General features: G+C 41.5%; 1 protein-coding gene across 6 annotated transcripts; it reads right to left on the minus strand.

The window, feature by feature from the left end:
- Positions 1–217: 217 nt before the first annotated feature.
- On the minus strand, positions 218–27,513 carry VEZF1 (vascular endothelial zinc finger 1). Of its 6 annotated transcripts, none has more exons than XM_081173028.1 (9): positions 27,192–27,512; positions 13,769–14,487; positions 13,064–13,127; positions 10,806–10,989; positions 8,906–8,947; positions 7,329–7,481; positions 3,670–3,708; positions 2,719–2,763; positions 218–2,021 (listed from the first exon to the last, which is right to left on the minus strand). In XM_081173028.1, the coding sequence occupies exons 1-9, from the start codon at positions 27,222–27,224 to the stop codon at positions 1,594–1,596; spliced, it is 1,707 nt and encodes a 568-aa protein (XP_081029154.1). In that variant the 5' UTR covers positions 27,225–27,512; the 3' UTR covers positions 218–1,593. The 6 variants fall into 6 exon arrangements, with proteins under 6 accessions (XP_081029154.1, XP_081029155.1, XP_081029156.1 ...); XM_081173029.1 differs by having other exon boundaries at positions 13,790–14,487; positions 27,192–27,511; XM_081173030.1 differs by lacking the exon at positions 8,906–8,947 and having other exon boundaries at positions 27,192–27,513.

Consider the following 27,513-nt stretch of genomic DNA (forward strand, 5'->3'; position numbering starts at 1 on the left):
GTGAGGCCCCTGGTTCCAATCAATAGCCACCTGGCTGCTCCTCCAATTATTTCTCACAACATCTTGTTTATAGGACAGGTCTTAATGAAGCTTAAAAAATGTTTGTGACATGATAGCCTAAAAAAGTAACCTCTTCCCTAGATTTTCCATCCTACTTTTTAAGTACAGATAAAAAAAGTTGAAAGAAAGGTGTAGCTGTATTTTTTTTAAAAAAAATATGAGACCATCGGGTGGGGGAAAGGGGCATTTCTCCTTCACTGGATAGGTCAGATAGTTACTGGGAAACCCCCCACAAATTGATAACTATGGGTTAACACAATTAACTAAAAGTAAAAATGATTTGGGGGGGGGGGTTCTCCTGCAAATATTTACAAAGTTGAAGAGATCTGCACAACACTTGATTAAGGAGAAGGGAAGAAAGGGGCTTTAAAAAAAGAAAAGAACACAAAACAATAAGATGCACACTTGGCTTGTCCTGAAGGGGCATCCTAACTAGTTAGTGGTTAGAATAAAAACTGTATATCATTTTATAATATAAGACAAAAAACTTCTAGTGAACACCACCTGCTCTCCTTTGTCAACACAGCCAGCAGGTTCTGATTGGGAGAATGGGGGGCATACATACATCATACCCCAGCATCTCCACAGTCTTCTAGCTTAAAGCATTGTTTTTCTGTGTTCCAAAGCCCATTATTTGCTCTTCCGAAAGAGTCCCAACTGGGTTTTGAGCAGAGACCATGCTTGTGTAGGTTTCAAATCCTCTTCCACCAGCCACAGCTGTTCCTTGCCAAACATTGAACAGTTTTTTCCTCCTTTTTAATGTTGAATATGATGTTATATTCCCTTAGGGTAATATGTCTCGTAGTATTTACATCTCCAAATATCAGGTCACAATCCCTAGTTATGTATATGTTGCAGGTAGAATGATAAGTTACCATATGCTTTGCATATCAGAGCTGGTATCACTTTTCCCATAGGGAATTCGGCCTGAAATTATCATATTCCCAAAAGGTAAAATGCATAATTACTCAAAATGCATTTTCTTAAACAAAACAAAAAAAGGACCATGTAATGCATTTACTTAAAAAAACAACACTACAAACACTACGTTCTGAATCAGAGGGACAGAGAGCTGGCAAGTGATCCATCTCCATCCTATGATAATATGGAGGGCCTTTCTTAAGCCTTCTAGTGTTCAGGTTAAAACCGTTTCTTCATTAGATTAAAACTGTTTCTTCATTCGCAATTTCCAGGGCTATCAGCAATGCTGATTTATTTATTTTTTTAAAAAATGACTGGGTTCAACTCCGATCTGTTCCTCTTCCAACATCACTGCCAGCTTGAAGGAAACAAATGTGGTCCAGTAATATAGATCAACAGCCAGCTAACTAAACAGAGACACTATAATAGTTTTCCATTTTTAAAAACGGAGCATGATTATTATTATTTTTGCCCCAGCTGAATTAGCCTGGTTTCATTACCGCTGTTAACTAAAACGAAACAAAAACAAACGAAACAAAAACATAATTGCTGGTAAGGACTTGCTTTTCATTCCTCTTTTTAATACTGCTGTGAGTTTTTGTTTGCTTGTTTTTACCATGGGGGAGAGGTTGGCAATGCCTGGGGAAGGAAAGGCATGCTCTCCACTGGCCTCATTGCTATATTTAATGGACCAGCTAATGTCATTGGCGTCGGGAGGTTCATGGGTGAGGTTATAGTGACCGGATGTGCTATGTTCACTGGAGCAGTTACTGAAGTTGGTAAATTAACAGGTGTGGTGAGTGTTAACGGAGAGGTCATAGACAACGGACTGGTAATGGTGACAGGGTGGCCTAGGCTCATCGGGCTGGAGATGTTAACTGCGCTTGATACATTGACTGGGCTTCTCATGTTCATTGCAGCAGCCACTGTGACTGGGTTGGTGATGGTCCCAGATGCCACTGAGGAAGTTATATTGAAGGGAGTAGAAAGAGTCACAGGCGTAGTGGCAGCAGTGGACGTTTGGCACAGGTTAGCAGCTTCTAAAAAACAAGAAAGAGATATAAAAAAAGACCAAAGGTTGTTTTTTTCCTAAACATTAAAATTAAAAGACACCCCAGAGAAGACTTTGAACCCCTGGCATGGCAGTCCTTAGAAGGGTCCATTAAATAATGGACGGTTAGTCCATTACATAAACCTTACTGCATTTTTTTTGTGGGTTCATACCTGTACTCTTGCAAAGCCAGCCCTCCATCTCTAAGTATCCCTTCCCACTGCAACACATGGTCCCTTCCAGCTCCTGTCCCTCATTGCTGACAGTTCACTCCTGAGCAGAGAGAATGTTTTGATCCCCTCACAGCAGCTCAGCCAATGGCTACAGAGTGCTTGCAGGCCAACAAATTAACCATCAACCTGCAGCTATTCTCAGGTTTCCTGGTAATCTGGCAAAACCACTGGATTATTTTTTTTAGAAAACTAATGGCAGTCAACAAATTCTCTGTTCTCTCTCTGCAACAGTTAAGTATCCTCAAACAGCATCAATTTGGGAATAAGATCATTAAATACAATTAATTCTACAGCCTAGGTTAACTTCAATCATGCAATTCATCTGAATTAAATACATTTCCTTCGAAAGTTGTTTTTTAAAATATAAAAGGGGGATTTGTTCATAAAAACAGCACAGTATTAGCAGAAAATCCTCTCATGAGGAACATTATAAGTAGAGGAGAGTGTACATACCGAATGGTACGTACTCTATAGCCTTCTCAAAGTTGTACTGACATTCTGTGAAGGTTTTAAAAAGTCATTATTAGGGACCAATACATAAAGCTGGTTTCACTATTTACCTGCTTAAGATCAATTTAAACCACAGTTGGCGGAATAATTTAGTAAGTGTAACTTCTTACTAAATTACTACAACACCCCAGTCAGTAAGGTGTGTGCATCAAACCCCACTGGTCACATAGCTTTTCAGGTTGGCTAAAAGTTACACACCAGTGTTTCCTTTAGAATTTTGAGAAAGAGTTAGGCTTATAATGTACACCAGAAGGACCCTTGGGGCTAACCGTGTGGGGAGAATAAGCAGGAAGCGTACATGGTAGAGGTAAATACCTCTAGTATATCAGCACCACCTGCTGGCTAGCCATAGAATACTTATGCTCACATATAGGGGGGAAAGAAAAGGATGTGCGACTAACTCCTCTAGTTATGGCATGAAAACAAACAGCTAGCTCCTCTTGGAAACCTTAACTTAGGCAAGCTCCAGGCATAAAGCCAAGGCATAAAGTTGTTCACATACTTGCTAGTGCATCAAAGCCATATAGCCAGAATCTCTTTCAGGTTGCAACTTGTGTGAAGCCTTGGTTGTGCCATGCTATTGCTCTGCTGCACAACAGACAGACTGTACCCCACCCTTCAAAAGGTGGGCCTCACACTGCACAAATAGGGAGGGTGAGATTAAGAAAAGACTGGCAGGGGCAAAAGGTGGTTGGGTAGACAGGGCTCTAGCCCCTATACAATTCCCCAGGGTGTTTAGTTCTTAGTGACAGGCAGCTAGTGTTATTGTCAGAGTCTGGAAACTGCCACCTTGTAACCCACAAACGTGGAGGAACTGTATCTGGGGAATCAGATTCTAAGAAACCCAAGGGTCTGGTCTTACCATACAAGCTATATAAATATATCTGACCCTACCTTGCTTGACTGAAGTTGGCCTCAGTGTCTGTTGACTTTCTGCAATCAAAATTGGAGGTGGAGGAAAGGTGTTGCAATTAAGCCATTCAATGACATTTCTCTAGTTTCCCCCTACTCTCTAGTATAACCGAGGTGGCTGCATTTACACACGAGCATGAAACTGTCATGTCTAACTTTAAAATTTCTAACCAAAGCCAAGTGTTCCCAGGCAACATAGGCTCTCAAATTGTGAGGCAAAAATCTATCCCAGTACTATCTACTCTTACTAGCAGCCGCATACAAAGTCTTCAGAGAACCAGGGGACTTTTCAAGCTCAGCAAATTTGAGATTTTTTAAACTTAAGATGCCATGAGTTGAATCTGACATCTGCCACCTGTGAAGCATGGGGTTTTTCAACTGACCTACAGCCTCTCACCGTGCCCTGATATGCCACCTATTGCATACAGAAGCTGCCAGCACTCCAGTCCTGACCATCACATTCCTTAGGATACTGTGCATACACAATACTGCCCTGCATTTATAACTGTTGGAACCTAGGTGCCAATAATTCAGTGTGCACCAATGTGACTTGCCATCACAAGAGAAAATGAGTTAAGGAGCACCCAGACTTTAAAATGCAGATTTTGGGACTTCAACGGTGCAAGAGAAAAAGAAGCAAACACAAGTAGGGCATCCAGGCTTCCTGGTACCCCTGGGATGAGCACATCCTGACTTGTGTCCCAAGAAGCCAAGGCAGGATGCATCCTGAAGTCAGATCTTTCTGTTTGTGCACTGGGCTGCTTTGTGCTGTGGCTGGTGTTTCTGCAGCAGAGCCAATGGGTTCCACTTCTCAATGGAATGCAACTGTTTTCCTTTTGTGCAAGTGATTCAGAATCAATTAAGGCTAAAGTACTTTCCACTCACACTCTGGCCATCCTTTCTCAGGCTATCTCCATGGCCCTTTAGTTACCAGGCAAAAATTATTTGAATGGTTTCTTTTCTTGACATTCCCTTTTCTTGCATTCTGAGGTATAAAAATGCTCGGTCTACATCATGTGTGAAAACTCTGTCTTCCAAAAATCAGTGGTTAAAACTGCCTTAAGAAATGGCCAATGCCTTCTGCTTTTTGCCCAAGAAAGTTGACCATTCATGCAATTGCAGGCTCAGCTTCCACCAAGTTGTCAAACCATCCCTGTTCCTAGGTTGCGGGGGCTTCTCTCCCAGTTCAGTCTTTGCACCCTATGAATAGTTCAGCATTCCACAGGTCCCCACCCAGCTACAACTCTAAGAACAGTCTCTCCATCCCCAAGTTCCCTGGCTCTGTGTGCATGCACAGTTCATAAAAAATAGGGCAATGCAAATTAAGATGCCAGCAGCCACCGTAAGCACCAGAGGAAGATGAAGGAGCAAATGGCAACACAAGAAAGAAATGCAGGTGTTTGGTGGGGCTAAAATATGACGTCAGTTATTGAGGAACTGGAGTTCACTTCAACACACCTTTATCTGGGAAGGAAGGGAAACTCTGGGTCCTAAGGAAGACTCTGGCATTAAGAGCATGCCAGGATCATCTACATAAGCAACCTGGATTTGCATTGGGGAACCCGGGTTCAAATCCCTAGTCAATCATAAAATGGAGTAATAACCTTGAACCAGTTACATTCTCAATTTATCTGTGAAGCCAAATTAGCATGAAGCTGTGCATGCTGCCATTGGAGGAACAGGATTATAAGATTAAATTTTGCTACATCTTTCACTAGAAAGAGTGGGATTTAGTGTTCAGGATTCAGCATCCCAAGAAGTCTTAGCTTTTTCAAAGGGAAATTAGAAGAAAGCTTGGCAAGACTAGTGTGTGTCAGAGTGTGTTCTAGTGGCCCAGAAATTATAATTATGGAATCTGCTGTATCATTCATCGCCCTGAAAATCTCAACTCTGAAAGCAGAATAACGCAAGAGGAACACCTGGATGGTTTGTTGTAATTGCCAGATTTCTTTGGTGTACAACACAAAAATCCAAATAATAAGGATATCAATATACTCATTAATCCTAATAAAAACTGGACATTGCCATATGATCATTATCTGCAAGACTTCTACTACAGTAATCTTCTTTAAGGAAGTACACTGCTCAACAACAGTTGAAAAAGTTAGTGTGGATGGAAGGAGAAATATCAAAGTGGACCTGTAACCAAGAGTTGTTCTGTAGCTTCTATTCATACAAAAAAACCACATATATATTATACTGGCCTAGTTCACCCACAACCCAAAACCCTTGTTTGGCTAACAAACCAAGAGTTGTTCCACAGGCAATCTAACAAAATATGGCTTCCTTCTCAAGAGTTTGATTTTTTCCCCTAGCTACACTTGTCTTTGTAGCTTGGCAAGCATCTAGGTTGCAGTGGCTGAACAAACCATGGTTAAGGAAAGGTACTGGATTTGCACGCAATGTCAAAACATTGTCAAAACAAAACTTAGCCAGCGAACTATGGCTTCAATATGTGGTTTCTTGGCAATTAACAAACCACAGTTAAGCTGCTGGACAGGGGATCAGACAAGCCAAGAAATCATGGTTTAACAAGCCATGACTTAACATATGTGCAAACTAGGCCACTATTACCTGCATTTAAACAAAGATTTTTTTAAATCTGGCACTGATTTTCACTGCATTAGGTCGCTGCTACTTCCTTGTATGGAAGCCACCGCAAGACATAGAATAGAAAGACAAGTGTACTTTTCATACTATTTTAAGAAAAAAACGTATCTGAAACAAAAGGACCGCCATTAGAAGCTCAAGTGTGGAGAAGAATTAGTAACTTAGACTCCATTAGATGAGTTATGTCATTATCCTCCAATGGTCAGGCAACACTTCCTTGGCTTACTTGTGTGCGTTATAAAGTTAAGACAAAAATGAGCTACAAAAAAGGCAACTGAGTGACCAGCTCAGCCTACAGCAGGTCTTGGAGTCACCCTGGCAAGAAGAGAACATACCACTTTTTGTTGTTTTGCAACTAGTCACACAAGAAAGCAACAGAAAGTTGTTAAAATGTCAAGTGAAAGACAAGATGGGAATAAAAAGCAAGTGGGATGAGATTGGTAACAAGGTCAAGAAACCTAGGCCAGATGCCTTCCTAGCCAACTTAGAGCAACCTGACATCAAAATTGAGAATATCTACACTGTGGCTTTATACCAGTTTAACTTCTCTGGCTTTCCAAAGTTGCTGAGAATTCTCCATGGGGAACCCAGAAACTAGTTCTCCGATGAAGGACTTGTAACTTCTTTTTTCTTTTCTTTTTTTAGTATGCCTCTGATTGGTCTTAATTCTATCACTAGAGTTCATAGCTTTACAAAAGAAATTGCCATAAAAGGTTTTAAATCAAAGTTTTCTATATGTCCCCGATTCTTAACACTGGAGCAAGAGTTCACATTTTTTATTTAAGCAGCAGACCACGCTGACAGGAGACTTGCTAACACATAATAGGACTAATGTCTCCCAGCCTGGCTCTCATAATTGGGCAATTGCTTGAGGTGATTAAGCGGTAAGGACCTATTGTGAGTCTGATTGGCAATGGCAGGAGGGAATGCCAGATTATCTAGTGGCTGCTGCCATGACACAAGTGTTATTGTGAATTTGATCTATCACCAATAGCATCACTTAACAACATTCTAAGGGCATAGATTTTTACCTTTCTTCCTTGCTTTAACAGCTTCTTCCCATAATCTCAGGGTCTCTACCTGTTTTCCAGGCCAATTTGTGACATGCTGTTGTGGCTGCTGCTGTTGCTGCTGCTGCTGCTGCTGTTGCTGCTTCTGGTTGTTACTCTCTTCGTTCATGCATGCTATTCCAGCCAAATTTTTTATAAAAGAGACACATATATACAGATGCATGTTAGAGTTTTCATCAAAAGGAATAATTTTGTTGAAGTCTGGCAACTCTTGAGGAAAGTGGATTTGGGTTTTGGAAGATTTGCATTAGCTTTTCCATAAAACTATCCCTTCATGATTTTGAACAGAAGCAGTTGTGTGCAAATAATTAAACACTTCCAACATCACCTCTGCTAGGACAGCTGTATAAAGCTTCAAACCCAGCTATTTAATGGATTGGAGAAGAACTAGGAGACCAAACCCTCACCTTTAAGTGTGCTGCTGAAATGACTGGGACAAACATAGCCTCCCACTGCCTCTCATTTCATGGGTCCAATTTGTTCATCTTAGATCAGGAGTTCTTTAAGGGACACTGACCTGTCTACCTTATACAGAGTGGATGTTACCCTCCTTAAGTCCTTGTGATTAAGAGCAAGAACAAATGAGTTTTAACAGACCTTCCCACTGGAAGAGACCCAGCTGCTTTCCGAACATGTAGCAACTGCAGGTATACCGTCTCTGCCAACAGGGAGTTCCATAATGTAGTTGTGTCAAAACGACCACTTCTAAGTCAGACTAAAGTGTGTGCACAGTGGCCAAGTGTGTGCAGCGTTTCCTTATACAGTGACCACAGTTGTGGATAAAGCAGATGGATGGAAGGTGGCCTAGCTGCATTGACAGACTGCACTGCAGGACAGATTGGCTGGAATCATTTATGGGGGAAACTGGAAACCTATGCCACCATGGCTTGTACAAGGGCTCAGGGTGGTATCCAAAGCTAGTCCTACTCAAGAGTAGACCCAATGATGTTAATGGACATGGCCAATTTAGGAGCACCGGTTTCAATGGGTCCTCTCTGAGTAGGCCTTATTAGATACAACAACTCTCAGTAGCCTGGTTCATGCATAATGGCAAGCAAGAGTTAAGCAACTATGGCTTACTAGGAATAAACAGGTGTGCTAGTGCATGCTGCTCAAAGTGCACCTGTCCCACCTCCTCTCTTTTGCAAAGCCAGAAGAAAACAAACACAAACACTAGTTTAGTGTTACATGCACATCAGCGACTGTGGCTTGTTTCTTTCCAAACGACTAAGAATGAGGAATATCTTCTTTGGCTTATTCTTGTGACTTGTTTGGAGAGGAACCAATCAAGGGCCCTGGGTGCACATAAGACTTAAGCCAACACTGGGTTTGTGTCCTTCCGGCACAGCAAAGAAGAGGGGCGCAGCTCTGATTTGTACAGTGGTTGCTCATTTGTGTTAAGTCATAGTTTAACATGCAAAGCAGTCCATATCAATAAAAAACTTAGTATCTTAATAAAGGCAGGTTATCAGTTACTGCATCATGCATTTCCAGCCTAATACCACTAACAATATCAATTTTAGACAATTGCTACTCACAAGCAGGGAGGTGCAGATTTTCTTGCTTGAAAAACCCAAATTCTGCAATTAAGAGGAATGTGAGTGAAGCGACTTTGCATAATTTAACACAAGACACCATTTATCTCCACCAAAAGACTTCTTTTGCACTCGCAATGTGGAAAGGCACAATGTGGAAAGGGATAAGCGACAAACAGAGAAGGTGAAAGAATGGGGGATACACAGGCAAAGGAAGGCTGCTGTACAAGGGGAAAGCAACAGAGCCTATGAGGTGAGTACAGGCTACAGTTTGGAGATAGGAAAACTTGCTTCAAGTCCCCCTGCCAAGCCATGGAGCTGACCACTAGCTAAGTCTGAATAGATCCTTACTGGATTGTTGCAATGGTATCACAAATAAAAACATATATTCTGAAGCAACCCTTTTGAAGTTATTGGGGAAGAACAGGAGTTATGAGGAAGGGCAATACAGAAACCTTTCTTCCAGACTGCTAATCCATGACCGACTCTTGCCTCTAGTATCTGAGGAGACTGGGCAACAACGCACATAATTATTTTCCTTCAATTTGGTAGGTTATCACTTATTTTGTAGGTTTATTAGTTCTTAGGCAGCCATACTCATGAACCTATGAAAGTTACTAGCCCACATCTTATTAGTCGTGTCTCATGTACACATGCAATAGAATGAGGCAAAAGATTTCTGAGCTGGTAGACTGGACTTACTACTTTTAGACAACAGGTGGAAGATGGGAGGTATTTTAGTACTGAAAGTAAAACTTTCTCTGCAAATAACCCCCTCTACCAAAGAACATAAGGGAGATGGATCTACTGCAGTCTGCTCCTTGTGCCAGTTTTCTGCCTGAAGTTTATTTATTTTCAACTAGCATTCAAAAATGCCACTCAATGAGGTGGTACAGCCTACTGTACCACTTCAGATCTCTACCTTCTCATTCTATTGCATGTATAGGCCAAATCTTGTAAGAGACTTAAAATTCGTAACAACTCCTGTCCATCCTTACTCACCACAAGTTGTTATTTATAAACCTATGTTTGGATTAGCAGATTCTGACAAAGACATCGAAACCTATTATGTGATGAACAATTCGATCCTATAAATTTCTTATCTTGCTTTCCTCATAGCTAATACATGCCTTCAAGCTTTTTCAGAGAGAACTGAAGGAACAAAAATGAAAACGTTTGTTGTGTTATGGAAATCCTTCAAAGGAGGAACTGAAGTGAGCTGCTTGACCCCTAACTCCTTTACGATCCACTGAAAATCCCATTCTTATGTAGCTGTTTTAGAGGAGGAAATGTCTTCATTATCTGCACTGCTAAACATGACTGGGCATTTCAGCTGCAACAACCAAGATTTATCTTCAGTGCCCTAAAAACTCCATCAGGATGAATGCTTTGTTTAAAAAAACTTGTTTAGTCATCAGCTCTAGCATGCCAAGAACTTTGAAGCGACAATTCAGGGCCTGCTAAAATCAATGGGATACTTTCCACCGACTTCAAAGGGCTTTGGGTAAGGCCTGGCAACATTTGAGATTGACTGAGGTAAGGAAAGAAAAATTGGTGCAAACTCCAGTGTAATACAGAAATTCCTTTCCTTGCAAGTCTCATCTGCTTGACTACAATTCCCCATCATTTCTCACATAAGCTACAACAGGCATAGGCAAACTTGGCCCTCCAGATGTTTTGGGACTACAACTCCCATCATCCCTGACCACTGGTCCTGTCAGCTAGGGATGATGGGAGTTGTAGTCCCAAAACATCTGGAGGGCCGAGTTTGCCTATGCCTGAGCTACATCATGTATTTTATATTTTAAACATGCCACACATACTGATGGGAAGTTTTGCACATATAGCTGATGCTAAAGAGTATGCTGAAAGACTGTTTTGAAAAAAGGGGGTATCCACTTACTTTTATTGATGCCTTGTTTACAGGTATTACAGTTGATACTTTGGCTTTGCCCATGAGTCTTTAAGTGGCTGGTAATATATGCCGCACTCAGAAGTTTACCACAGATGTTACATGACACCTTTCCTTCATGGCGCACCATGTGTGTCCGCAGCCTGTCTTTGGTGGCAAAGGCAGCCGTGCAAGTCTACATGGAAGGAAACAGAAGGTTTGGGCAAGTACCCTTACTCCAATGAATGCTAATTTTAGGTATATTCTTCTTATTATGCTGCCAATACACCATCAGTCCTTACACCCCACAAAGGAGGAATTGAAATTTGAGATTTAGTTCAAACCCTTCTGACGTGCAATTAAAGCATAGCAGTATTCCTCCCCGTAAGTATACACAGTGAAGGAAGACCCCTTTCATTTGTAGCCCAACCAGTATGGCTGCTCCCCACCCCAGTAGTCATATCCATCAGAGTATGTGTAAACGGGATACAACACTTAATTTGTTAAAACACAAGTAAAATTGTAAACCTGTATCTGGACTGTACAACTTTAGACTGCCCAGAGTGGAAAGACAGCAGGGGAGAGTATCATGACTGAATCCTCCTGCATAAGAATTATTTGCAATATAGGCTAGAATCCTTCCTCTCCTTCTTTCTGGAAAGAATCTGTGTGTGTGTATAGTGCCACTCAACTATGTGAACCATGAAGTGGTTTGGGAGTTTTAGCACGTCTACCAGGCCTAACATGCTTAGCCACCGAAGTACGCTTTTGCAGCTGGTTAGTATGAAGGCAGTATGAAGATGCAGCTGATAAAAGACCAATCTAAATACATTCTGGGATTCTATGAACTGGATACCAACTATGGTTCCAACCATCTCTTAACTGATGCATCCATTATCCAAACACTGAACAGCACACTCATGACATAGAGCTGAGTAATACTTAAAGAGGACAAAAGTGGGACTTTTGTGTTTTGATAGCAAGACAGTCTCGCATACCAAACTGCCATGGGGCTTATAAATGCTAGGAATACACACACAGGTGGTCTCTTGTATTGTTTTCTGCCAACACTCCTGCTTATGATTTTTCCACTGTTCAGTTACATTTAGTTAAATAAAAATCAAGACAAAAACTAAGCACAAAGCATGAAGAGTCATTCCTTTTAATTCAAAGCACTAGCTGGCCATAGCTGAGTCACTGAGAACAAGCTCAGTCTTGCACAGATGAAGCAAAATAGAAGAACAGCCAACTGTTCAATCAACTTAGCCATTTTGCTTGCCTTTAAGCTCAGCCTCATAAACTAGTTGACAAGTTATTAGCCAATACAAAAAGAATTGCTAGTCTGCCTACATATGCATGCAGGTTGTCATTTATGGCACAGTGACAAGTTGCAAGTGGAAAAAAAGAACACAACTATTCCTTCAGTTTACAAAAGCTTAATTATGGAGTCACAGCTGAAGGAGATTCCTATTTGCAAACAGATATTTGCAAGTATGTCTTTGGTTCCTAGCTAACTTTTGTCACAAGAAATTGTTTTCAATACTGGGGCTAGAACTGGCAATATTTGCTGAAAATGCCTTAGAATGTGCTTACTGAACTAAGACTAGATAGGGTCTCAGGATGGAGGACATTTTCTATTCCACTGGAGGAAACAGTGAAGTTAACATGTTTAAGACAGCAAAACAAGACACTCAAGTAATCCATGTGTACAGTCCTGCTCAAATACAGAGATAAAAATACATTTATGCTTTTATCAAGAACATCTGGAGCATGTACATTCAGCCAAGTAAACATAGCTACACACTGAAGCTGGGAAAGGGGAAGAGATTCACCTTGAACTTACAGTGCTCTTCTGTGACATGCCAAGCTTAGCATAATGGCACAGACATGACCCAACCACTTTGGGCTGGCTACCAAAGTCAGCCCGAGATCTGTAGAGCCCTGTTCAAGGAAGCTGCTACCATAAGTGGGAGCTTCTCTCTCCCTTGTGCTTTTTCACCTATGCTGTAAAAAGTCTTCTGGGCTATTTCAGCACTTAGCCAAAGTCGCCTCATGGAGATAAGCTAAAAGAGTGCTCTAAAGCAAGGTGAAGCTCTACTGATGCAGCCTGAAGGTGAGATTCCAAGGATCCATAATGCAACCCAATCTGGTTCTCACGCCCCAATATTTCCAATTCAAAGAGCCCCTATGACATCCAAATCCAAACTCTTTGTGAAGCAGTTTAGCAGACAGCATATAAATTTAGCACTGTAGATCACCAAACCCCTTACTTGGCATTTGAAGGGCCTCTCTGTGGAATGAACGTGTTTAACATGACAACTTAAGTGATCAGGCCTGTATAAGAAAGAAAAAAGTAGAGACACAAAGAGAACACATTGTTACACATAACACAGTGTAGGTCATTTATAAAACCCAACATCCTCCACAATAAACAATTAACCAACCACCCAAATCTTTCAAATCCATACTTCCCTATAAGCAGCATTCTAACTGCATTCCTCAAAGAGGTCATATGGCTTGCCTGTGATTATTTGCAGGAAAAGAAAAAAATTAATCCCCCCCCAAATGGTATAATTGGGGTATACCCCATTGGTATAATTCTCTTTTTAAGAGAAAGATCTACTAGCTATTAGAACTGGAGATCATCCAAATAGAACAGAATCTCTGCTTCCCCAATACTGCTAGATTGGTAATCTTTCTGGTCTGTGCAAAAAGAGTTGTTTTAAGATCTCCATCCACGGCCTGCTAATGCAAGGTCCAATGCAGACCAACATAAATAATTTATTGTTTTAAATTCACAAGCAGCATGTCCTATCACTTGCAAAATTGCCTTTAGATTCAGACTTCAAGACCCAAGAAGGGTCACTGTCCCCTCCCCCACCCCACCCCGCCTCCCACACTCACTTTCCTTACGGCCCCTTCCCACCCCCACCCCCCACGCGAACACGGAATGAAAATCCAATACTTGAGCTCGCCTGGGATTTTCTACATGGTACCTCGAAAAGCCTTTTCCACAAACACCACAGGTGTAGGGTTTGGTGATGCCACCCTCATGAGACCTCACGTGATAGGTCATGCGGTCCTTCCTTTTGAAACGCTGATTGCAAATTGGGCACTCAAAAGGCTTCTCATCTGAGTGGGACAGCTTGTGCCTATTGAGGTGGTAGACGTCACGGAAGGCCTTGCCACACATCTCACAGGCGTGGTTCTTTTTGACAGGCTTACTGGGCTTCTTCGCCGTCTGTGTCACCGGCATGGCTGTGGCACCAGCACTGCTGCTTGGGTTGGTGGCGGAGGAAGACGTAGTGACTGTTGAGAGGATACCTGCGATGGTCGAAACCAGCGTTGACCGGTTGTTGTCACCTGCGATGGTCGAGATTAGGGGCACCATCGTTGCAGGAGCTTTCTTTGGCCGTGACACTAACTTTATCCCTGTGTGGCAGGATTCATGGCGCCTCAAATGGTAGCTGTCCCTGAAGGCCTTGCTGCAGTATGTGCACACAAAGGAGGTTTTCGGTTTCTCCTTTTTAATCCCGACTATGGTATCTTTTAGCGTTTCCGGTGGGGGCTGAGGTTTCTGTGTTATTGGTAATGGTAAAATTGGTTTCTGGTCGGGGGGCTCAACAGCAGAGCTCAGGAGTGGCAGCAAACTGTTCTGTGCTGCCTGCTGTTGGTGATGTGATGCTTCGTGTGCCTAAAAACAGAAATATTCATTTGTAACTTACAAGCGCACTACTTAGCTTTGATAAGGGAACACTGCTCAGAAACCTGCTGAGATGGTAAATTCCACGCATTACCTAATGTGGTAGGGTTTAATTCGGAAGGCAAGAGCTGCCCTTCTCTGGAACAGATTTGAGGGGGCCCAGCTCCTAATGTTCTTTTTTTTTTTTTTTTTGAAAATAATATTTATTACTTTTCCAACAATTTAAACACAACGCTACAAAAAAAAGAACAATACAATACAAAAACACTACATAACACTGACACATTAAACTAACATAACCAAACAAAAACAGTTTAAAACACATCAAACAATTTCAGTATCTTATCTTTCATTCACTTATTTCCACGACCTCCTCACACCTCCCTTTTTGTATTTCACTTCTGTTAATTGTTTCAGCAATTCCTTTCCATCTTCCTCTGTTTTCTATCTTATAATTATCTTAACACATTCTAACCTTATTTTTTCCTTTAATATTCTATTAATCTGTTTATACTTAATTCCTTATAACATTTCTACTAACCCAGCTCCTAATGTTCAAATGGCACTTAATGTGTAGGACTGTGCACACACAAGGCAACAAAAGGATTCAAGCTGCACACAGAGAACGCAGAAAGCAAATCTGTACATATCTTACCTTGCTAATTTATACTACTACCACCAAAATTCAGGTTTTTAATTTCCTCTCCCCTCCTGCCCCACACACATTAGCAAGAGTTAGGAAGCCTGACACAAGAATTGAATGCAAGTTATACAGACTGAGCAAACAGAAGGGACAAGCAACTCTGCAAGACATCCAAGTTTTATCACAGGCCTGACTAAAGTTGTTTCATTTTCAAGTCAGTCAATGTGCTTTCAAATTTTTGACACTGTAAGCAAGAAACCTGTCTTAACAAATGAATCTTGTTCTCATGTACAGCCAGCCAGCAGTTTGTGGCACACCTTTTATAGAATTACCTCCTCCAGGAGATCCACCTAAACTCGTCATTTTCTATTTTTAGGAAGCAGGTGAAGGCAGTTCATAAAATCTTCTTTATACTGATATGAAGTATTGGAAACTTGCTATAGCTAGTGCTGGGGTGGGAAACTGGATCCTTAGCTCCCCAACCCACCCCCCTGGGCTGAATTTGACATGTGGGGGGCTGCTCATCTTTCAATCATCTGACATTGCAAATGACACTGCAGTGCTGTGATGCACAGATATCTACTGATAATCAGGATTTCAAAGTGCTGTGCAGTGCTTTGAAGCTCTGCTGATCAGCTGATAGAGCTTTTAATACCAAAACAGGTGACTGACAAGTAGGTGCGGCTTGGTCAAAATTGCCTATAGATGGGCCAGAGGTTCCCCACCCGCAGGCTAATAAATGGAAGAGTGCAGTTTAAGTACTTGTTTAGGCATTTGCTTTTGTTTACTGTATGCCTTTTAAATAGCAACCAGTATCAAGCTTCCTTGTTTGAGGGAAAGCTAAGAGTATGAACCACCACAGGAGATAGAGCAGGAGAGCCTACAGAAACAGCTAGTCAGGGCTGTACTTCTGACTAACTCCCTTGTGCTCTGCACCTGAGAGGAAGGCCAGGAGGGCTGTATACTATATACAGTCGTACTTTGGAAGTTGAACAGAATCTGTTCCAGAAGTCTGTTCAACTTTCAAAACATTTGGAAACCAAAGTGTGGCTTCCGATTGGTTGAAGGAAGCTTCTGCAGCCAACCAGAAGCCACGCTGGACATTCGGCTTCTTAAAATCGTTCAAAAACCGGAACACTCACTTCCGGGTTTCAATCGTTAGGGAGCCAAGGTGTTCAAGATCCAAAGTATAACTATAATGTAGTGTGCTTTCATTTCAGACTAATTCATGATTATTTGCCGAAAGTGCTAGGAATGTCAAAATTCCAAAGTCTTCCAATACACCTCCCAAGACATCAAAATCCTAATCCATGCTCCATTAAGAAAGCCACCCACATGGCCACCAATGTTGATCCTCAACTGGTTAACAGGCCAGGAATAACAAGTAATGTTTGGTCCGCCTCACCTGTTACTTAATACAACTGTCCTCTGTACTTACTCAGCCCAAAGCCACATTTTTGTACGTTATCAACTGGGGGTGGATTTTGTATGAATTTTAATTGTAGGAGCCAATCTTACTTGGAAAGTGGGGTATTGGTCCATCTAGCACTTGAAGGGGCAAACTTATCCAAGAGAAAGGAAAGTAATACTGATCCTTTTGTTCCCAACAGGTATATTCTACTTTATTCATAAAAGTATATCAGAGCTGTTTAAAACAACTGCATGTAAAACAATACAATAAAAAGCATACAAAAAGTTAAAATCAAGATCAGCTAACTATTGTGGAAAGATGTATTTGTAACTGCCTACATAAGTCTAATGGAATAGGAAAGTTTTCAGCAGGAATTTAAAGTTTGAAATTGAAGGAGCCTGCTGAATCTCTTTTGGCAGAGCATTCCAGAATACTGGGCTGGTGCCACTAAAGGCTTTGTTTCTTGTCAAATGAACCTCACCAACATAGCTGGTGACACATCAGGAACATCTTTCTGACAGTAAGAGCTGTTTTACAGTGGAACAGACTCCCTCAGGAGGTTGTGGACTCTCCTTCATTGGAGGTTTTTAAGCAGAGGTTGGATGGCCATCTGTCATGGATGCTGTAGTTGAAATTCCTGCATTGCAAGCAGTTGCACTAATGACCCTTGAGGTCCCTTCCAACTCTACAATTCTATGATTCTATCACTCCAGCAGATGACTGAAGTGACTGAGCTGGGATATAAGGGTTCAGGTGGTCCCTAAAGTAGCCTGGACCTAAGTTGTTCAGAACTTTGTAAATCAATACAAAGACAATGAACCTGGTTTGGCTGTAGATGGGCAGCCAGTGAATATACTTTAACATTGGTATCACATGCTGTCAGCCAGATGCCTCCATCAGCAATGTAGTCATAGTATTCTGTACCAGCTGAAGCTTCTCAACCAGGCCCAAGGGCAGCCCCTACACAGTGTGTGTTACAGTTATCCAGCATCGAGGTTACCAATGCATTGAGTACAGCAGTTAGGACTTGCAGTATCCTTCAGGCTAGAAATAATGTTAAAGCAGAAGGCAAGCTCAATGCAACTCAGCAGTAGTAAAATTCACTACAGAAGCCATTTTATTTTGTGACGCGTCTTGAAATGTTTCAAAATATTAATAAAACAGTTTCTCTTATTGGGAAGTATATTTATGCAGACTGACTGTTGATGAATTGAACTTTTTGTAAAGAGCAAGTCATCCTAAATAATAGAAAATAGGCAGTAAGGATTGAAAATTGCAGCTAAAACATTTTTTTGGGTCACTGTTCTCAAATACTTACTGAAAATAAGTTCCACTGAGATTAGGAGAACAGATTTGCATATAATTGGTCTGACCCAGAGAGTCTCATGTAGACTGCCCACTCAGACTGCCAGAGTTTTTGTAAATTGCTTTGGGTTACTCTTTTGTGATGAAAAGTGATATAACAAACAAACAAACAAACAACAGGGTTTTCAAACTTTTTCTCTTCAGTGGACTTTTCCCATTTTGACTGAAGTGCTAAGGAATCTTGCAGAAGATTCCAGGGAAATTTCCAAGGAACCCAGAAAAGAGAGAGTTGCAGACCACAAGCTTTGCATTGCAGAGGGTATCTAGTTCAATTTCTAGCATTGCCAAGTAAGATCTCAGGCAACTAGTGATGGGAAAGATGTCTGCCTGAATTTCTGGAGAGCAGCTGCCCGTTAGAGCAGACTGCACTGGGCTAGAGGGACAAATACTTGGACTATGAGGTTATGCCTTATGTTTATTATCACTCCAGTGGTACCTCTGGTTACGTACTTAATTCGTTCTGGAAGTCCGTTCATAACCTGAAACCAATCTTAACCTGAGGTACCACTTTAGCTAATGGGGCCTCCCACTGCCACTGTGCGGCCACTGCATGATTTCTGTTCTCACTCTGAGGTAAAGTTCTTAACCCGAGGTACTGCTTCCAGGTTAGCAGAGTCTATAACCCAAAGTGTTTGTAACCCAAGGTACCACTGTATTGACTATTCGACTTCATCACTAAACCTGCTTGAACCAAGCATACTCCTAGAATATAGGTAGGCAGACTTAAGACATGCAGGATCTCCTTTTTCTTTTCTTTTTTACTAAAACCCCAAATCCTCCAGAACAAAAGACACACTTAAAATTAAAACATTCTAAACCCAATAACTTGTTTTTAATACAGTACAACTGACAGAACTTTCAGTCCTTCCACAAAAAGATCCCCTCCCCTACTCCTAGCTTTCTTCATTTCAGCCATATAATGGAGGGAGCAAATATTTTGTTGTTGCCATTGTTGAACCACCAGGAGTGTGTTCTTAAAGTAAATTGCTGGCCAACTTAAATAGCAATGTCACCTGCAAAACCACTGAAGTTTCCACCTTTTTACTATGCTATTCTTTCCCACTATAAACACAAGAGCAAATCCTCAACATAAGAACTGAGGTAAATGGACATTACGAGTTATATAATCCCACCCACAGTAATTTCCCCAAAAGGAAGATAAGCCACTTGCTTTCTAAATACAGGCGTTCATCAGGCGGATATAGTAAGGTGCACGTTTCAGCAAACCATTTTTTTAATTCCTGAGGGGAGCAATTCTTGCAGCTAATGACTGGGTGTATGCCATGCTGCTCAACATATTACATGATCCCTATCTTAATGACAGCCTATTTGGTTAACTACAAGTTACAAATACAATTATAATGCCCAGTCTGCTCTATTAGATTGTGGATACATTACATGGGGGATAACACAACTGTCGACACCAGTCCACTGACAGGAAGGCTGCTTCTGAAAGCCAACCATGAGCCCGCCAGACAGACAGTACAACCAAGTCAGTTGTACTTGTAATAACTTGTCCGTGCTGGAACTAAACACAAGGAGCATGTACTGGGAACTCACACCTTCTGACATGTATATATTTAGTAACACAATGACTAAGGCATTCCAGGCTGAAGACAGGTGAAAATAAGAGATGTAATTCTTATTCTGTCAGCAGCTCCTTGGGGAACAGATTTTAGGTGGGCAAATATCGAGGATCTGGTGACAACCCAAGAGGCTTCACTTCTAAATCCATAATGGGGCTATGACCTGCAAGCCATATCACCTGGATGCCATGGAGAGGACAAACAAGCTGGACTCAAGGACAAAGGGAATAGTTCTAGCTGAACCACACTTCTATAGAAGGAGCAAAGGTAGGAGAGGACATGACATTTGGTTGGATTTCTCACTTTGCAATATTAAAAAGAGCTCACAAGAGAAATATTCTCAGATGAGCAACTTTTCAAACACATGCTAACCTGTGCTTAAGGAGTGTGTGCGTGGCCCTGTTTCTCGGCATTTAATGAGAGCTTTTGACAGTGCTCTGTATCAGACAGAACAATAAACCAAGGGAGATGTGAGAATAGGTGCTAGCTGTATCCCAGTTTTGAAACTCACTTGCCCAGCATGAAGACAAAAGAGTTCCCATGTACAGTTGCCCAAGTATTCCATGACTCTGCTTAAGAAGGGGCGTGGGGTGGATTCCATCCATACTCGAGTGCTATCTAGGGGTACTATGTAAGATTTGGCAACCTTAACAAATCAAAATTGTACTAAGCTTGCTTTCAAAGTAAAGAAAAGTATTTTAAAACCATAAATGGGTCTCACTGTATAGGACTGGGGAGAATTCAAGCAGAGACTTCTTAAAACTTGCCAGAGTACAAGTTGACCCTGAATGACTGCACAGAAAGACAACTGTACACACTATGTCATTTCCCAGGAATGAACAGTTTGCCTGTCCTCTTGTTCCTACTGGAATCAGACCCTATAGGTTCTCTTCAACTGGCCAAATTAATTGTTACCAGTACAGTTTATTTAAATTTTGTCTATAGAGGTAAGAAAAAAACCGAGGCTTGTTTCCTTTCACGCTGTATGAGCTGCACTGTCATTTGCTTTTCGATAGTTGGGATTAACCAAAATTAGTCATACATTTTTAGTCTGAATCAGAATCCAGCGTTGAAATGGTTCTTCATTTGAAGACAGACCTTATTGAAGCTGAGTTAAACAACCATGTTTTGAAAGAACCTCTGCAGTTCATGTCTAGAGGCACTCCATCAAGTACTAAAGTGAAAAACAAAGCCTTTCACAAACTTTTGCTACTAGAAATAGCTTAAGGAGACTTGCAAGGCATGCTGAGTGAGTAAATCCAGGCCATGTTATGCTCACACTAGAGGCCTGCACGAGCCTTGTGAGAACTGGGCTCTCTGGATAGCATAGGCTGGTTCTGAAACACCTGGATAGCTTATTTCAGAGGAAAACAAAGTCTAAACAACATGCAACCCTCTCATGAGTTGCACAATTTCAACCATATATTTTCACTTGAGATAGTCTGACTTAAACCAGCTAACCCACCTCATATACAAGGAACAGCCAGCGGGTCACCCACAACATGGTTTTGCATCAGGTCCACAAGCCATTACAAGTATCCCACCAGGCACAGAGTGCAGGAAGTGACAAGAGAAATTCCCAAATATTTCAGCATCTCTGTCCACCTTTCTGCCATTCTCTACTCCATCTGCACATGGTTTGGAAATTAGATAGCACCTCTGGCCACTTTCAGCAAGGTTGGAAGAGGAGACATTTCTGTCCTTACAGAGTCCTCCACTATATTCCAAGCTCAAAAGATGGGCTTAGGAGAGTCCAGCCTCCCATTATTATGAAGTTAGCTGTTGCTGTCAGGTTTGTTTTTAACATTTATTTATTTCACTTATTTACCTAGGAAATGTACTTTTGTAGCCGACATAGAATTAAAAACCAAATTAAAATATTAAAACACCAAAATTCAATAAAAGCCACCCACAACAATACAATAAAATCAGCAAAGCATAAAACAGCACATGCAAGTCACTAATTACTAATTCACAATCAGTAGCACATCCCTCCAAAAGCAAAAAAGAAAAAAGCCTGTGCAAGTACGTCTGTCAGATGCAGCATCTGAGAATTTATTGAGACCAAAAATGGCTGCAACCTTTTTCCAACAGCCACCTTTGAAATGATTGCTCACTGAAGATAAATGGCATTGTGTTGTTCTTAGGGTGGGGGGAGGTACTTTCCAAGGATAGGTAATGTGAGTGCCCAATTTTGTATGAATTGCACAGAACCTTTTTTGCCCCAGAAAGGCTCTTGAGCCTGTTAGAATAGCTCACAGGCATCTTTAATATAGCAGGGATTGGAGGCTGGGTGACCAGAGCGTAAACCCAACACAAGGTTCCACTTTTCATCAAGATTTCAACTAAAATATCATAATGATCCTGTAAAACAATTGCAGCCAAGGATGCAACCACTGGAAACCCAACTCAGACAAGCTTTAACTCTTTTACTGTATGTTTATTTCCCTGTAGGCTCTACACAAAAAAAAACTGAAGACAGTAAGCATTCGGAGCCCAATTATCTTCATACAAAGTTTTTACATATTTTAATACACTGCACACATTATCTACGATGGCAGCCTGCAAGCAGTTCTCAGCAGGGGGCCAGGGCCATAGCCACCTCTATCAAAGTAGCCTGTTAGTGATTAGCACAGCTCCTACATCTGCTTCCATGCCCTTCCCTTTACCTCTGTTGGTAACTGAGGCACCAATAAAAAATAATGGAAGGGAAAGATTTGGCCCAAGGCACCTAACTTAAATCACATTATCAAGGCACCAACATATCAGTTCAAAATGGAACACAAATCCTTCAGACAAGATTCAAGAAACCACACTTTAATAAGAGCCTTTTAAAGCTTTTGGGTTTGTGTGGACCCAGCAGGAAACTATGGTTTAGCATCATTAGAACAAGCTTAGTTTCTCTCTGGACTTGCACACTCTTCTCCCCAAGCCCCATGCAACCATGAGAAGACATTTAAGTCCTCTTTTATTACCAGCAACTTGCCATTTTATCTACATCTTGAAAAACCGAATTATTTTACTATGGTTAATAGAAACAATCTAATTTCAAACCATAGTTAAAAGAGGCTGCCATGCTTTCACTAATCACCAGTAAGATTTAGGGTTCGGATAATAGACTAAACTGTGGTTTATCTGAAATTGAAGTGGAAGCTTCCAAACTCTTCCTTACAGCCCCACCAGGCAAGGGGGAACGTGAAAGTCTGAGGGAGGCTAGGTTCATTCTTTTAACACAAAATCTACATAACTGATAAGATGGCTGAACTCTATATACTCATAAAGCTTTCTGCTATAAAAGTAATTTGAACAAGGATATGTACTTTAAGACCTGGGTATCTCACCTTGCTAAAGAGTTTGCTGAAACTGCTAAATCAATGTCCCCTTTCTGCCAAAAGCAATGGTTTCTGTGATTCCTAATGATCTCTTGCATTAAGGCCTTCTAAAAAAGGATCAGGGGCTAAATGGTAAATGAGGGCATGAGCATTTGACTATCTTTTGTTAAGTTATTTTCATTCACTTGCAGTGTAGTTTTTATTTAGCCTGGGATTCAAATCAACAGCTCATGATTTTCTTTCTATTACTGTGATTTCTGTGATAGAAAACAAAACAGTTTCAAGACCCAGGGTGGAAGGATTGGCATTGTGAACTTTCATTGCCAGAAGCAAAGTTTTTTCGCACTGAAGCCTTGATGTCAGAGCAACCAATTAGCATAAGTGAGTCATACCTTGGTTGCATTATTAGATGGGTTATCTTTCCCCCAATATTAAACATGCAACGTGTACTTCCTAGGCAGCTATAAAATCTGCTTTAACATATACATAAGCTCAGAAACCGTTGTGTAGGCAAAAGTTACTCAGGCTTAAAACCTCCACCTTGCTTCAAAGCAGGACATTTTCAACACATGAACAAGATCAAAAACCTTTAAAAAGTGGGGGGAAATCCATCATGCATACTAATTGACATTAGCATATTTTTATGAAGTTGACCTCATAAGATTAATTTTTACCCCAACTCTGAAATACTGTACCAAATTATTTAGTTAAGAAGTAAAAGCCAAGTGAAGTACAAATATAACTGTGAGACAGCCATTAAGGTCCTAACATATATTTTCACAATAATCATTCCTTCAAGTGGTTATTATGGAAGGGAGTAGAGGTTGGTAAAGAGAAGGAAAATGTATCTTATAACCTATGATTCACTAAGGAGATTAACAATGTTCAAATCTCTAAACAGGGAAAATAATCAAACCCATCATTGGACTGCAGATGTATCACTGCTAGAATCTGCCTATGGTAAAACATTTCATTCCTTGTATTCAAAGATAAAAGTCACACAAGAGCTCTTAGTTATCATAAGCTCAAACAGATTCTGTTTTCAAGAGGATTTTTTAAGCCTGCATCCAAAGACTGGGCACCTAAGCGAATGACTCATCTTTGTACTTGGGTGACTAGTTTCCTTTAGAAGAGAAAGACTGCAGTGCATTTGCCTCAGATTTATTCCTTCGCTTCATGTTTTCAAACTGGAGTCATGCTTTGTATTTTAAAGAGAACAGAAGACTCAGTGGGAAAATGACGCAGACTTGTAATTTGCAGAGAGGATTATTTTACCTTAAAGAAAGAGGGGGAGAAGAGGTATTGTAATTAGTTTACTTTTTCCAAGCTAAAAAAGGGGAATGGTTTGTAATGTAGGTTCTCACTTGGATTGTAGATTTAAGGAGGAAGTAGCCTGGCATGCTGCATTCCTTACAGAATATTAATGCTTTTAAGTGACTCAAGTTGTAGGCTATATGGCATCATTTTGACTACATTATTCTGGCATCTTTTTAAGAAAAAGCAGTTAATGGGAGTTTTGTTTTTCAAAGGGGTTTAAGCAAGGAGAGCTGCTTAATAGAAGACATGTTCATCATTCACTCAGGCCCTGGTTTTAGAGAGCAATCCCTCGAAAATTATCATGGGCAAGTATTCTTTGAAATCAAAACTGCAGACTAGTAAATTGATTAGGACCTGAACATATCCTGCCCCCACCCCAGATGGTTTGTCCCAACATTTTCTTATTAAGTCAACAAATTCCAGCTACATTATCAACATGCTCTCTCCTGAAAGAAGCCCAGTATTTGATTCCACATGCAGGTAAGGGGATTCCTGACCTATATCCCAATAAAGAGGGTTAGGCGTGGAAATTAAAATATAATTTGTCCTTAAGACTTGTCCAAAGAACCACTTACAAATAATTTTCAGGAGACAGTGGACTACTTTCCAACAGAAGAATAGTAAAAACCCAGGGGGGAAGTAGAAGGGCTTTATGTGACAAAGTAACAGAGAGAAAACAGAATAAGGGAGAAGGGAGAAGAGAATAGTAATTTAAAGTAGGAGAGCAGAACAAAAGGGTAGAGAAAGTGACAATTTTTTGAAGAATGGGCTAAGAGGAAATGAAACATGTGAATACACATCTTTAGAAAAAAGGGAGAGAAACAGGACAAACTGGAGAAAGTGATAAATCTTTAAAGAAAAAATATGCTTTACAAGTACATGATAAAAACTGAGGGGGAAAACAAAGGAAAAAAGGTAGAGGGAACAGAAAGAGGGAGAAGGAACCAGGAGGCACAGCAGATAGAAAAATATGAGGGCAAAAAAAAAAAAGTAGTAAAAATGGGAGGACAAAGTTGCAAAAGGTGGAAGAGCATAATTGTTTAGGGAACAAGAATTAGTAGCTCAGTTCAAAACTGGAAAACAACAGAAGAAGGCAAAGAAGGGAGGAATACAGAATTCCACAAGCCAAAGTAAGGAGGGGCAAAAGATCAATGATTTGTAGGACAGAAAAAGAATGAAAAATCAGTAAAATTGGCACCACCAAAAACATGGTTAAAAAAAGAGAGGGAACAGTTAAAGGTAACATGCTGGGGGTAAGGGCGACCAAAGTAGCAGCAACTTACAAAGCAAGAAATTCCAGAGTAGCCGTTAGTTTCAGAATACACACATAAGGCCCTATTGCACCTTAAAAGACTAAAGGGAAAGTGCCGATGATGGGAGTAAAAGGGGGGGATAAATGCAAATAAAGCACCAAAGAAAACATAAAAGCAAAATAAATAGGGCAAGGGGGAGGGAGCCAGCACTTATTTTTAATAATAAAAGGCAGCAAAAGTATCTTGGGGACAAGAGAAATAATGCAGACCAAAAACTACTAGGAGCCTGGGGAGTAAAAGGTGTCGAGAATCTTTAGAGGGGGTAGAGAGGACACGGTAAGGATTAGTTAAGGAGTCCCAAAGCAGCAGAGGTATTGAGGGAGAAAAATAAGCAGCTCAAAAACACAAGATGTAGAGGAGATTGAAGTGAATGAAAAGTATGCAGAAAATCCTATTTTCCATTGTGGGAGTGAGGAGAGAAAAATAATTTAAGATTCCCAATTAAACACGGGGTAGGGGACGAAATGAAAAATGCAAAAAGAGTTGAGGGGAGAGAAGAAAGTAGAGTGTACAGAAAATCTCATAGCAGGCAGTTGGTTAAACATCCTAGAGAACTGAAGGGAGTTGGAATAAAGAATGCAGCAGAAAATGTGGTGGCAAGGGAAGGAGCAAGAGCGAGTGCACAGAGAAGCTCATGGAGGAAAGAGGGAAAATTAGTAAATGAGTCCTAAAGAACTGGGGGAGCCAAAGAATGCAGCAGCTGAAAATGCGAGTTAAGAGAGGGCTATGCAAGGGGAGGGGAGATTAATTAAAATCGTAAACAATTAGAACATAAAAAAGAACTAAGAGCACACACACACATATATCAGTAGAAAAATCCGGTGGGGTGGGGAGAAAGAAAAACTAATGTGTCAAGGAGTTTAACATATAAAGGGGCACGGATACTTGAGCACAAGATGAGAAAAAGCACAGAAGCCCCAAGAAGTACAATAATATATATGGGAACAGGTTTTGTTCCCCTTAAAAGCCACCGATATGAGCCCAAGATGGGGGGGGGGGGCTCTAGCTCAATGGGTGGAGGAGAAAACACTGGATGGCCCCCTTAAAAAAAAGAAACGTCGGCCACCAATATCTGAGCAAATACGATGAGTAGACGGGAGAGCGGAGGGCAGCCACCACTCCCCAAATTAAAAAGAGAGAGAGCTCGAATTCCTTCTTCTTTGGGAAGAAAAAATGGACACACACAAAAAAACCCAACCAGCTACAGAAGGCAAAGTATTGGGGGGGGGGAGAGAGAGGAAAGCCACCTCCGCAAAACAGATTTGTGTTTGTTTTTTGGTAGTGGCGGGGCTGCTGTTTCGGACGCAGGCGGCTGCGGGGGGGGGGGGAGAGGGTGCGGGAGAGAGGAGAAAAGAGAGAAAGAGGGAGAGCGAGCGCGCTATAGCCGGCCTCCCACAGCGCCGTAGAGAGCAGCTACAATCTCCTCCCTCCCGCTATTCCGCCCCCCCTCGCGCGCGGCTATTCTAGCGGGGGGGGGGGTCGCCCGCCGCCGCTACTGCTGACAGAGCGAGCCGGCCCTTTGCAAGAAGAATCAGGGCCTGGCGGGGAGGGTTGCGCGGGGTGCCTTGTGCGGGGGGGGGGGGGAGGCAGGCAAGCGCGGGCGGGAGGGAGGGGGGGTTGGGGGAGGGAGAGGCGGGGACATTTAAGGAGGGGGGGCTATTCAGAAGTGCGCGCGCGGTGCGGGGGGGGTTGGTTTTTGAAGAGGGTGGTCGTCTTTTCTCCCCTCACCTGAAAGAGGAACGCGGTCCAATTGGCTTCCATGGCTTTGGAAGCGGCGGCGGCAGCCGGGAATACGGAAGGTTATATATATATAGATATATATATGTTTTTTTAAAAAATAAAAAATAGTGCCTTCTGTATATAGATAGATAAGAGTTATAAGATATAGATATATATATAAATGGTGCCTCCCTCTCTCTCCTCAGGCCCGGCGGCCTGGTCTTTTTGCGGCTCCTCACAGCGCCCGCTCGCTCTTCCTGCCTGCTCGCCTCCCTCTCCCTCTCTTTTTTTTTTCCTCTCTCTCTCTCCTCTCTCTCTCTCCCCCGCCCGC

This window comes from Podarcis bocagei (assembly GCF_964188305.1).
Source record: "Podarcis bocagei genome assembly, chromosome: 15".
Taxonomy (NCBI): Eukaryota; Metazoa; Chordata; class Lepidosauria; order Squamata; family Lacertidae; genus Podarcis; species Podarcis bocagei.